Raw genomic sequence first — 11892 nt, forward strand, 5'->3', positions numbered from 1 at the left:
GGCAAGAAGGCAAGGCATAATTCTCTCTCGTGACCAAGGTTTTTTTTTATTATTAAATCCAAATTCCTTTCATATTTACTTGTTGGACCAATATTTGGGCAGTAGCCCATTGTCAGTATCTAAGCTTGAGCCATTATCAAGTTATTGGGCCTAGAAAATCCATATCGTAAACAAAGAGCAGAACCTTAGTTTTCTTTTTGTTGAGTGGATTGGAATTTTTTTGGGGGTTAAAATATCAAGATCCTGTTTTGTGAAGAACCGTTGTTAATCAGATTGAAGATTAACGAAACCGAGAACCAATGCCAATTGTGTTTGTCAGGTTTTATCGTTTCAGTTTAAAGTTTCAGTTTCTGATTTTCAGTTCGTTATTCCGCTGCATTTTAAATAGGTTGATTTTTAACAGAGTTCAGTAGAACAACCGTTAAGTTCAGGCCCGTGCCGTTGCTGTGTTTGTCTATGTTTTTATCCAGTTTTTCGTTTTAGTCATTGTCATTGCAGAAGACGGAAAGGTTTCAATACAGAAGTTTGACGGACAGAAGTTTGGTTGGTGGAAGATGCAGATTGATGCGCTACTTTGTCAGAAAGACTTGGATGTAGTGTTTGAGGATGGAAAACCAGAAAAGTTGTCAGAAGCAGATTGGAAGAAGTTAGACAAGAAAGCTAGGGCTTGTATTACTTTGTCGTTGTCGGAAGATGTGGCGTTTAACGTCGTGAAAGAAACCACAGCCCATGGTATGATGGAGGCATTATCCAACATGTATGAGAAGCCATCGACAGCGAATAAAGTCTATCTTATCCGAGAGCTAGTGACAACAAGAATGAAAGAGGGTGGCTCAGTTACAACGCATATTAATAATCTTAATTTGATCCTATCTCGCTTAGTTTCAGTCGGCATTAAGTTTGATGTTGAAGTTCAAGGTCTTTCGTTATTATCCTCTTTGCCCGACAGTTGGTCGCAAACAGTGACTGCGATTTGTAGTTCGTCTACAAAAATTATTTTTGATGGGATTCGGGATTTGATTCTTGGAGAAGATTCAAGACGCAGAAGTTCAGGTGAATCAACAGGTAATATATTAATCACATAAGGCAGAGGTAGGGGAAAACAACGAGGTAGTGGGAGCAGGAAGATGAGTCAGTCTAAGGCTCGTAAAGATATTGAACGCTGGGGTTGTAAAGAGAAGGGACACTTCAGGAATCAGTGTCCGAATGGTAAGAAAGAGGTGAACGTTACAGAAGACGACACAGATGACGGAGTCAGTAGTGATGAGTTTTTAGTTCTTAGTGTTGAAAGTAACGTTGATTCTTGGGTGATGGATTCCGGTGCATCGTTTCATGCCACTCACTGTAGTGAAACGATGAAGAATCTAAAGTTTGGGGATATTGGAAAGGTTCGACTTGCGAACGATGATATTTTAGAGGTTACGGGTATGGGAGATGCTGATTTGATAACTTCAGCCGGTACTTCTTGGATTTTGAAAGATGTTAGGGTTATTCCAAGTTTGAAGAAACGTTTGATTTCAGTTGGGCAGTTGGATGACCAGGGTTACGATGTTAAGTTCAGGAATGGGCAGTGGAAAGTAGTCAAAGGGAATCTCGTTGTTGCTCGTGGCAAGAAAATGGGCTCGTTGTATATGGTCGATATGTCACCGAAAGGAGTGAATTCAGTTTTGGTGAAAGACAAAGTCCGGTTCACAGAATCTCGTGGGCAGAAGAAGGTTCGTTTTGCAAGTAACAAACCCAGAGCCAAAGTGAAGATTCATGATGAACGAGCTAGTTAGGTTAAATCAGTTGGGGGGCATCGTGACAGTGGGAGCACAAGTCGTGTTTCGGTTACAGTTCCAGGTCGACAGTGGATTAAGAAAATCAGTATTCCAGCTGTAAAAGTCTCTCCAGTGGATTACTTGCTGAATATGGAGAGTGTTTGTTCTCAGGGTATCTCAGGATCCGGTAGTTTGTTTCAGTGGGAGCCGGTAGGGACAGAGAACGGGTCAGGGGCAGTTTTAGCCGTGACTGACGTGTTGGAGCTCCGGGGAGCTTCAACGGGCCTTCATGTTAATTGATGAGAAGGCGGTGGCAACTAGAAGATGTTTAGATTACAGAAGTACAACCAGGAGAGCAGACGAGAGTACTCAAGGTCTCCGAGTAGGAGATTGTTGGGTTCGTAGGCCTTGTTGGCCTGGTTTATTATATGAAGTCCAAAGGGTAGACGGGTGTAGGGTGGCCAGACTGAAGCCCGGCCCGGTTTTGATTTCTTGTTTAATAAGATACAAACCCTAGTCATATCTCTATATAAATTTAACATTATGTACTTGTAATAGTTGTCACTCAATAAAGATATACCTAATTGCCACCCGCAGACGTAGGTCAGTTTAGACCGAACCACTTTAAATCCTCGTGTCGTTTATTGCTTTCGCGTGTGTGTTCGGTTCGTGTGTGCGTTCACTTCTAACTATTTTCTTTGAAATAAGATAAAAATATGACAATAAACAAAATTTTGTATTGAATAGTGAATTTATATTTTGTGACGTTTCTAACTATCTATATAATTGCATACCATAAAATCATAGGTGTCACTCTTAGGCTGTTCCCCCATTCTCTAGAGCCAACAGATTGTTTGATTTATAAATGGAGGCTTCTCATGCATTTGACCCGAATTCGCGGGTATGGGTCTTACCAAACCCGGATAGTCTTTAAATGGGTTATAACATCTCATTTATTTATAAAACTATTTCATAATCAAACAATAATTTTCACGGGTCATGGGTCTCACCAAACCCGGATAACCCTTAAACGGGTTATAACATCTCATTTATTTGTAAAATAACCCCTTAATCATCAAAGAATAATTTTCACGGGTTATGGGACTTACCAAACTCTAATAGCCCTCAAATGGGTTATAAGATCTCATTTATTGATAAACACTTTCATCATCAAACCCTAATTTAATTTATTTGCTTTACATGTTCTCCGTTGATGGTCTATCATCTCCATCGTCGGTTAACTTCCGATACTACCCACCATTGTCAACTACATCAATGCCCTTTTTTTCATTAGACAAATATTTGTGTTCATGTTTGTACATTTAAAAAATCAACATGCTCGTGTTTGTTTATGTTTGTTCGTTAAAAATCTAAAAAACCTAAACATCTCAACTGATAAAACCCAAACGTTAAAAAATGTAATAACAAACTAGTATATATGTATTAAATTAAAACAGTACTACGTTAAAAAATAAAATAAATCTTCATAAAATAGCAAAACGATTAAAAACAAAACTTTAGATAAATTCTCGTAACACGGGAGGATCAAACTAGTGAATATATAGTTATAAAAAGAGAGAAGCTAAGAAACACTATTAGTAACATATTATATTATTCAAGTATCCTTGAGGTAGCAACTATAAACAAACATTTTTTCATAGTGTACGTACTTATATTGCATGGAATAGGAATATGACTATGAAACGACATAACTAAACGAACCCCACTACCAACATACAGTCAAACACTACCGATGTATAGTACGACCCATAAATATACAAACTATATGACATGCGAAAAAAGATAATGGGTCGTATAATATGAGAAAAGTGGTCCGTATAGGTCCTATAAAATAGTGTTTAACTAATACAATCACACTTACGTAAACCACTTAATGTCCCATATAATAATTTTTCACCATACATAGGTAGCGTTTAATATAACAAAACGCTAATATGTAAATAAATAAGTGTAGGGCTGTTCAAAAAGCTCGCGTCTCGTGGCTCGTTCGAAACTCGCTTGAAAAACGCTTGGCTCGAAAAAGCTCGATTCTAAATAAGCTCGACTTGACTCGGCTCGATTTCTAAACGAGCCGAGCTCGAGCCAGGGTCAGCTCGGTTCGTGGCTCAGTCTTGGCTCGACTCGTTAGCTCGGCTCGTTGGCTCATTTAGATTAAACCCTAAATTTTAATGTCTATATATAATAATATCATACCAAGAAATAATAAATAAAAATTATACATATATTATTTCACTCGATATCTAAAACCTTATAAAAAAATAACGACAATAAAACAAATAAATTTATAAATTCTCTAGTTTATAATATTTGTATTATATGTATGTTAAAATTATATTTTTTGTATTTTATATATCAAAATTTGTAAAATATAAAATAAAAAATAATAAATAAAAAATAAAAAAATTTAAAAAAATTAAAGGAGTCTGGTTCGACGAGCTCGAGCTCGGCTCGAACTTATACGAGCCGAGCTCGAGATCGATTTTTCAGCTCGATAAAAAAAACGAGCCGAGCTCGATTAAGTTCGAGCTCAAGCTCGAGCATACTCTGGCTCGACTTGACTCGTTTACATCCCTAAGAGAGTGGTGCCTCTTTATACACATCAAAAAAGGAAAAAGAAAATAAAACGATCCTTGTACAATAAATAGTTGTTGAGGTTGACCAGGTGTCTATTTCATGGTTGACCGGATATTTATGAAAATAAGCCTAAGTCGACCGGACCCTGTCCCATGAGACATCGGACCGCCGACTTTTTAGTCGGTCACAAGCATCGTTCACGAGTCACGTGTACACACTACTTGCTTAAACCACTTTCTGTTTTTTAAAAAATATATCACAACCATGTATATATTGCTATTTTGTATTTTTGGTATATTTTATAAACAAGTATATATTTGGGTTTAAACTTCAAGAACGGTTTTCTGGGTTTTAAAGTTTAATATATGGAAAAAAAACTCGACTCAAATCTCTCATGAGGTTTTCAAATTTGGGTTTTTTTCGGGTTTCAAGGATCCAAGAAAGCATCTTTCTTAAAGCCATAATGCTATTCATGTTCACTCGTAACGTAAATAACTAAATAATAACAAACATACTCGAAAAAAAAGTAATTTAATAAATTCAAACATAATCTTTCAGTCTCCATGTCCGATCATTCATTTCCTCTATATTAATAAAAAAATGTTTAGAATAAGTATCAGAATTGTTAGATATAAAATGAACAAACATGAAAAAAATTAATAAAACGAAGTTGTCAATATAGCCATTACGTACCTAATATCAAGTTTTTAAAACAAAAAACCTGATATTGCGATCTTTATAATTTACGGCGTAACTTTTCGTTGTTACATGTCGACGTGCAAAACGGAGCCGCCGTCGTAATGAACCGAGCACATGTTGATATCTCTTTGTTCATATTACAATTTTATTTTTTGGAATTTATGTTCCGGCTGTTATAGCATATGCAAGTTTCGTATAAAAACGGAAATGAAGCTAGCCATTGGCGATCCGTCACGTCCCCACCACGAGTCCACGACTCGTTTTTAATTTAATGCACATGAACCATTAGTAAGTGAAACCAGAAACCCGTTTACACATAACCGTTTTATGATCGACGGCCGTATATGAATGCGTTGACTAGAAAAGTAAACATCATATCCGGTCAAATCAAATTCCCCGTGAGCGATGCCTCCAAACCAAAGCCGCTTTCCGTTGCTCTCCTTCACACTTTGAATATATTTCGAAATTTAATATATATTCAAATGCTTTTGACACTCCTTTATTACCTTTTTCTTTTTAGCTTTCCCCAAATTTTACACTTGAAATACATTTTTTTCATACGGAAATCTGATCCACTTCTAATATATTACACCGATGCCCCTGACAACATTCGGTCTTTAAAAAGTAACTAGACGGGTGCCCGCGCGATGCAGCGTGAGTTTGAACATGTTAACCACATAACAGATATAAGTGTTTATGGTTCGGTTAAAACTTTGAAATCGTTTAAACCGGTCATTGGTTTGACTTCTTTTTTTCTTTTTCTTTTTTTACTTTCGGTTTATTGGTCGGTTTCAAAATTTTCAAAACGTAGTGAACGGTTGGTTCGCGGTTTATACTGGACACTGAACACCCCTGCGTAACATATTAATTTATTTAAAATGAAAAAAATTATAATAATATCATATCCAAATTAAAGAGAATAAAATGCTCGTTTTTATGGTGCAATTTGTTTATAAAAATATTAACGTATGAAAAAGCTATAGTCGTTTAAAAATCATGGGTGAGAAGTTAGTTTACAAGTTAAAATAAAAACATAATATGGTTAAAGATGAGGGACCAAACTTGTAAGTTGAATGGATTGTGCTTAAAAGACATGTTTACCCTTACTAACACATGTACATCATGCTTTAAGTGTTGTAAATTACTTAAAAATGGGTGTCTTAATTTGTCCTTGTTTGGTGTATTATATATAGTATAGATATAGATATATCTTATAACACACCAAGGTATAAAATATGGTTTTGTAGTACACACATTTCCTACTCAATCTATTATAGTATTTTACATAACCTTTTGCTACTAATCACTACGTATACGTGTAGTCAATTCTGCAATTAGTTTAGCTTAACTAGATAACAAATCATAACGATGTGAATTCGAACAATATCGGTTAAGTTCATTACGGCACCGGCACTAAATGAAAAAAGTAAATTTTTGTACGCACATAACATTATTGAAACATGTACAACTTATGATCAAATCGACACAAATTTGGCTGTATCAGTTATGTTCATTAAAATACCAAAACTATATCAAAAAATTAAACTAGTATACGTCTGTAATAGTAACGACAATATGACACTAGGAAAGCTTATGCTAAAGAAAAATTTAAACTCTACAACCACATTTAAACTTATAAAGTTATAAATACATACAAGGCCTCACCTAAACCACATCAAAAGAAAAAGGAAAAAAAACCAGCTTCTCATTATAGATCATAATGAAAACCTTTTTTTTAATATTTTAGGGATGACCGTAACTAAAAAAGAATATTTGTGTGACGTAAATAATTTGCAATTGACTTTGACTAATTTAATATTTTTAAATCTGAAACAAAACAAAATACTTTCAGTGGTCATATGCAGGCATTGATGAAGTAACTACTAACTAATTAATAATCACAATTACCTCCTCTAGTTATTTGGTAATTGATGAAACAAACTTTTACAAAACCTTTTAGCATAAAGTGATGCCAAATTAAGTAAAAAGTTATCATTCGTTGACTTCCTAGTGGGGGGTTTACTTCTTCCCTATATATTCACACTATAAACTCCAAATCACCATCCACACTACTGAAAGCCTACAAATAAAGAATCAGAGAGTTTGAGGACACTTGCGGAACCGAAAAACAAAATACTAACTAAATCTTGATGTCGAATTTAGCGTTGTATGATGGCGGATGTTTTTTTGATGAAGGGCATATGGACATGCTGGCCTTTGAGGACTACGCGGGTGCTTCATTTTCTGATTTGCTTCAGCAGCCTTCTTCCGCCATCCTGGAGGCATCCCAGGTGGTTACGAATTCTTCACCCATATCGGCTTCTTCAAATGAACCCGAAAATGATTTTGATCACCTAAAATCAGATGATGATCACCAAAATACTACTAGCAAACAGTAAGAAAGAAATTCAATTCAAAACTCTCTCCTTCTTCAATTTTTATTACTTATTATTTTATTTTTTTAGTTTATGATATCTATAGTCACACAAGTATATATGTTTTGGTTTACACATGGAGTGTATTGGTTGCATGTGATATGTGTTTGTTTTATTAGATTTTTGAATATTAGATCTTAGTAAGATACCACCTTTCACACCTATTCACACTCATACACATCGTTCATCAATTTGACCATCTCTCACTTTTAATAATCTTGATTTCTTTTACACTTGTTTTAACTTACAATTCAAACATTAATCTACTAACGTATTTTTTTGACAATATAACTTAGTTTTGTGATAACGAAACAACGGAATTATTGTCTAAGATGTGAATATTATTTATGTAGGCTGAAGGCCAAAAAGAAAAACCCCAAAAAACAAAAGGAACCAAGATTTGCGTTCGTGACAAAGACCGAAGTTGATCACTTGGATGATGGCTATAGATGGAGAAAATACGGCCAAAAAGCCGTCAAAAACAGCCCTTTTCCTAGGTACGTACATCATCTTCATGTTTTAATAAATCTTAATAATTCATTAAGAGTTAATTAATTGTTTATACAAATATAATATTTGCTTTGATGGTTTAATTTAATACATATGATATTTGATGATTATAGGAGTTACTATAGATGCACTAGTGCATCATGTAGAGTGAAGAAGAGGATTGAAAGATCATCAGAAAATCCATGGATGGTTGTCACAACTTATGAAGGTACTCATACACACCCATGTCCCATCAACCCTACTTATGGCGGTGGCGGTGGCGGAGGAGGTGTTTCTTCATCATTTCTCTTATCTCAAAGTCACTACCAACAACCACCACAGCCTTTTTTCCCCAACCATACTGATTCTCTAAGTTTTAACACCACCAATGTTGTTCCATCATCGGACTCACATAATTACTTTCAAGAAAGGCAATATCACCCTTCTTCTTTGCTTAGAGATCATGGACTTCTTCAAGATATGTTATCCTTCCAAGTCAGCAAAGAGGAGGCTAAAGAGCAAATTAGTTGAGGGTAATTTAGGAAACGGTTTCTTTGTAGGACGGTTGGGGTACTTTAAAGTTACTATCAAGGCATTGTTCAATTCGTTTTTTGGTTTGTTTTATGTAGTTATATAAAATAATAATAAGTCAATATTTCTATATGTTGTTGTTCATTTTAAGTTATTAATTACTGTGTTTACTCTACTCTTGGTTCTTGCTTTTCCAGATATATTTTATTTGTATATTGCCATATAATTTCCGACTGTATATGGGAGAGTGTTAAAGATAATACAACAGTCATGGTTTTTTATACACAATCACCATAACTAGAAAATGTGAGTTGGATTAGCTTTTGTAATCATCTTCATTGAATCATTGTATTAATTCTATATTTCTACACATAGTTTTACAAGGTTTTCATTGTTCTTTGACATTAATTTTTTTAATCACTTTTTAAAGTGTATTTTGAAAACATTTAAATTTAATCCTCCCATCAAAGAAGCTATCTGAAAAAAAAAAAAAAAAAAAAAAAATCCTTTTTTCATTGTTTCTTTTTTTCTTGAATAATAAATTTTTTATACACTACTCTACGATCTCTATTAAAAAAAAGATTATTACAAATGAAACTAACCATGAAAAAGTTTACCTTTGTTAAAATATTAGACAAAAATCAATATCATTAATATCTTATAAATTATAATGTCAGTAAAAGATTGCATGGTTTCCAGGCGAACATTCAAGCCAAACTTTGAAGTCCGCCTTAGCTCGGTTAATATAACATAGTCTGACCAGAGTGGGGCAATGAAACTCTCCAATTTGAAGAGTGCCATGACCTATAAACACAAAAAAATTGCCGTTCTAAAAGCCAAAGATCGGTAAGCAACATTGTCATGTAATTTGCTAAAATTTATTTATATATATACAATATTGGGAGTAAGTGTGCATAAAGAGTTGTGCTTCCTGCTTAAATAGTTTATTGCTTATATTTTCGAAGTGAAGTACATTAAAGTTACAATAGTTAAAGAAAACTACAATTATTTCAATTTGATAAAATACAAATGCAGGAATGAAAGAGTTTTGTTTGCTTGTGATATATTAAAATAACGTTTTCTTTAAAATGTATAAGTAAAATGAATTTTCTATTAAAAGTAAGAAAAGTACAAAAAAACATTTATTTTTCATAGAAGCATATGTATTTGTTAAAAACTAATCTGGTAAATATTTTTTAAAGTGTACCTATTTAGTAAATAAGTTTGTAAGGATTAACACAAAATGAAGATAATACATTTCCATTGTGTTTTAGAAGAGAGGTAAAGTTACTAAAAGTTACATTTTAGAAATTAAGAACCGAAATTTGACAGTTCAAGTTTGATATCATTCATCCAGTGTGCTCAAATAAAAGTTTGACCTTTTCTGGCCTTCTAGAAAGTCTACGTTAACGAACGCTTTACTCGATCTCTTTTTATAATGGTTTATAGCATCATATTTCATGACTAGCCGACTCATTATTCTTCTTTCATCTTCCTTTTCTAACCCCAAGAACACCAAGAATATTGTACATAGTATAACTGCATTTACAGTAAAGTAAATGCATCCAATGCATATTATATATATATATATATATATTAAAACAGAACTTCTTTAAGCTTTCTGTGTTGTACCTCTTGCATATCCTGTTGTACCTAGCTGTTCTATACTTTTTTTTTTCGAACAGCAAATTTCATTAAAAAACCCAACCAGCCCGCTAACAAGTAACTGGCGAGCGGGCAAAATTACAACCACAAAACAAAACAAACTATATGTCCAATATCTTCCACTTATCCCAATCAAGTATGACGTTCGTTGATCGATTTTTTACCCAAAGAAACGTCATTGACTTGGTTTCGCCAATGATGTTTTCAATCCTAATGGGAATGTTCGAGAATAAGAAATTATTACGAGCTCGCCATATACTCCAGCAAGTAACCAGAATATTGATTGCACCATCTTTATCTTGGTTGCATGGCCCGAAATATGCTTATGTATATTAAGCAAATCGCCTATTGAAAACGCATAAATAGGATGAATACCACACCACTTGCTTATATCCTGCCACACCACCGAAGCCACATAGCATCCCGTAAACAAGTGATCCACAGACTCCGAGTTGGAACCACAAAGGCAACAAATATTCGGACCATTTATGATATTGCGTTTTATTAAAGCTTCTGAGGTCGGTAAACGAGCCAAGTTCAATCTCCAACCAAACATATTTACCTTTAAGGGTAGCCAAGAATTCTAGTTAAATATGTTGCTCACAGGCAACGGCCTAATAGCATAAAGCAGTTTCTTGACTGAAGCAACCGAAAACAACCCTTTCGTATCTCCTAACCACCACCATTTATCACTCCCAACCTTGAAACCATAAGCCTGCAATGATGAATTTAGGCTCTGAAGACCAGACAACTCCTCCAAATTCAACAAATGGGTCTTCCAATTCCAATGCAAAAGACTCAACTCTCCATTGGATATTATACAACGATCGGCCACCCAACAACTTTTCACCTTTTCTAAACGAAAGAGGTTAGGGAAAACTGATTTGATCGGTAAATCAAATAACCAAGGATCCAACCAAAATCTAGTTCTAAGACCATTCCCAACTTTACTTTTGATGGCCAAAGACAGAGACAAATTCGATGAGACGGTTTGGTTTTCCATTTTGGCGATGGAACTCCATATCCCATTTAACTTCTTATTATGAGGCAAAGCGGGCCAGGATCTACGAGTGAAATGCAACGCACAAATGAACCTTCTCCACAAACTCCTTTCTTCAGTCCTATATCTCCACCACCACCGTGAAAGTAGTGAGATATTAGATGCTTTAAGAGGACATAAACCTAGCCCACCATCCTTCTTACTAGTTGTCACTCGTTCCCAAGCAACCCAATTTATTTTCGACACACCATCACCTCCACCCCATAGAAAACGCCTTCTTTTAGTCTCTAGAATATTAATAATCTTCACAGGAGCTTTATATAAGGAAAAATAATGGCTCGGTAGACATTCCAAAACCGACTTAAGAATTGTTAAGCGTTCCCCCCATAGATAGAGTATTGGCTTTCCAACCGGACAATTTGGTATTAAAAACATCTAACACTGGTTGCCAATTACTAATCCGGTTCATGTTGGCACCCACCATAAGACCAAGATACATGAACGGAATAGACCCCGCTTTGCAATTCATTAAATCTGCCATGAACTTGATTTCCCCATCCGAGACACCGAAACCAAAAAGAGAAGATTTCTGCAAATTTATTTTTAGACCTGACAACATATTAAAGCATCTTAACAACCGAACAATCGCTCTTGAATTAACTGTTGTCCAATCTCCTATAATCATCGCATAATCAGCAAACAGCAAATGGGAGATAAG

The 11892-nt window shown here is 34.8% G+C and overlaps 1 protein-coding gene across 1 annotated transcript; it reads left to right on the forward strand.

The window, feature by feature from the left end:
* Positions 1-7155: 7155 nt before the first annotated feature.
* LOC143625735 (putative WRKY transcription factor 48) lies at positions 7156-8566 on the forward strand. The gene is made up of 3 exons (XM_077095992.1): positions 7156-7449; positions 7843-7986; positions 8113-8566. The coding sequence occupies exons 1-3, from the start codon at positions 7205-7207 to the stop codon at positions 8507-8509; spliced, it is 786 nt and encodes a 261-aa protein (XP_076952107.1). The 5' UTR covers positions 7156-7204; the 3' UTR covers positions 8510-8566.
* The last annotated feature ends 3326 nt before the right edge of the window (positions 8567-11892 follow it).

This window comes from Bidens hawaiensis, unplaced genomic scaffold, assembly GCF_021521415.1.
Source record: "Bidens hawaiensis isolate Kalapana, Puna unplaced genomic scaffold, B.hawaiensis_p1.1 tig00004234_1, whole genome shotgun sequence".
Classification (NCBI taxonomy): domain Eukaryota; kingdom Viridiplantae; phylum Streptophyta; class Magnoliopsida; order Asterales; family Asteraceae; genus Bidens; species Bidens hawaiensis.

Bases quoted from the DNA above. Each gene is read 5' to 3' on its own strand.
- LOC143625735 (XM_077095992.1), top strand. From the start codon at position 7,205: ATGTCGAATTTAGCGTTGTATGATGGCGGATGTTTTTTTGATGAAGGG. The intron at 7,450-7,842 runs GTAAGAAAGAAA...TTATTTATGTAG, and splicing joins CAAAATACTACTAGCAAACA to GCTGAAGGCCAAAAAGAAAA. The intron at 7,987-8,112 runs GTACGTACATCA...TGATGATTATAG, and splicing joins AAAAACAGCCCTTTTCCTAG to GAGTTACTATAGATGCACTA.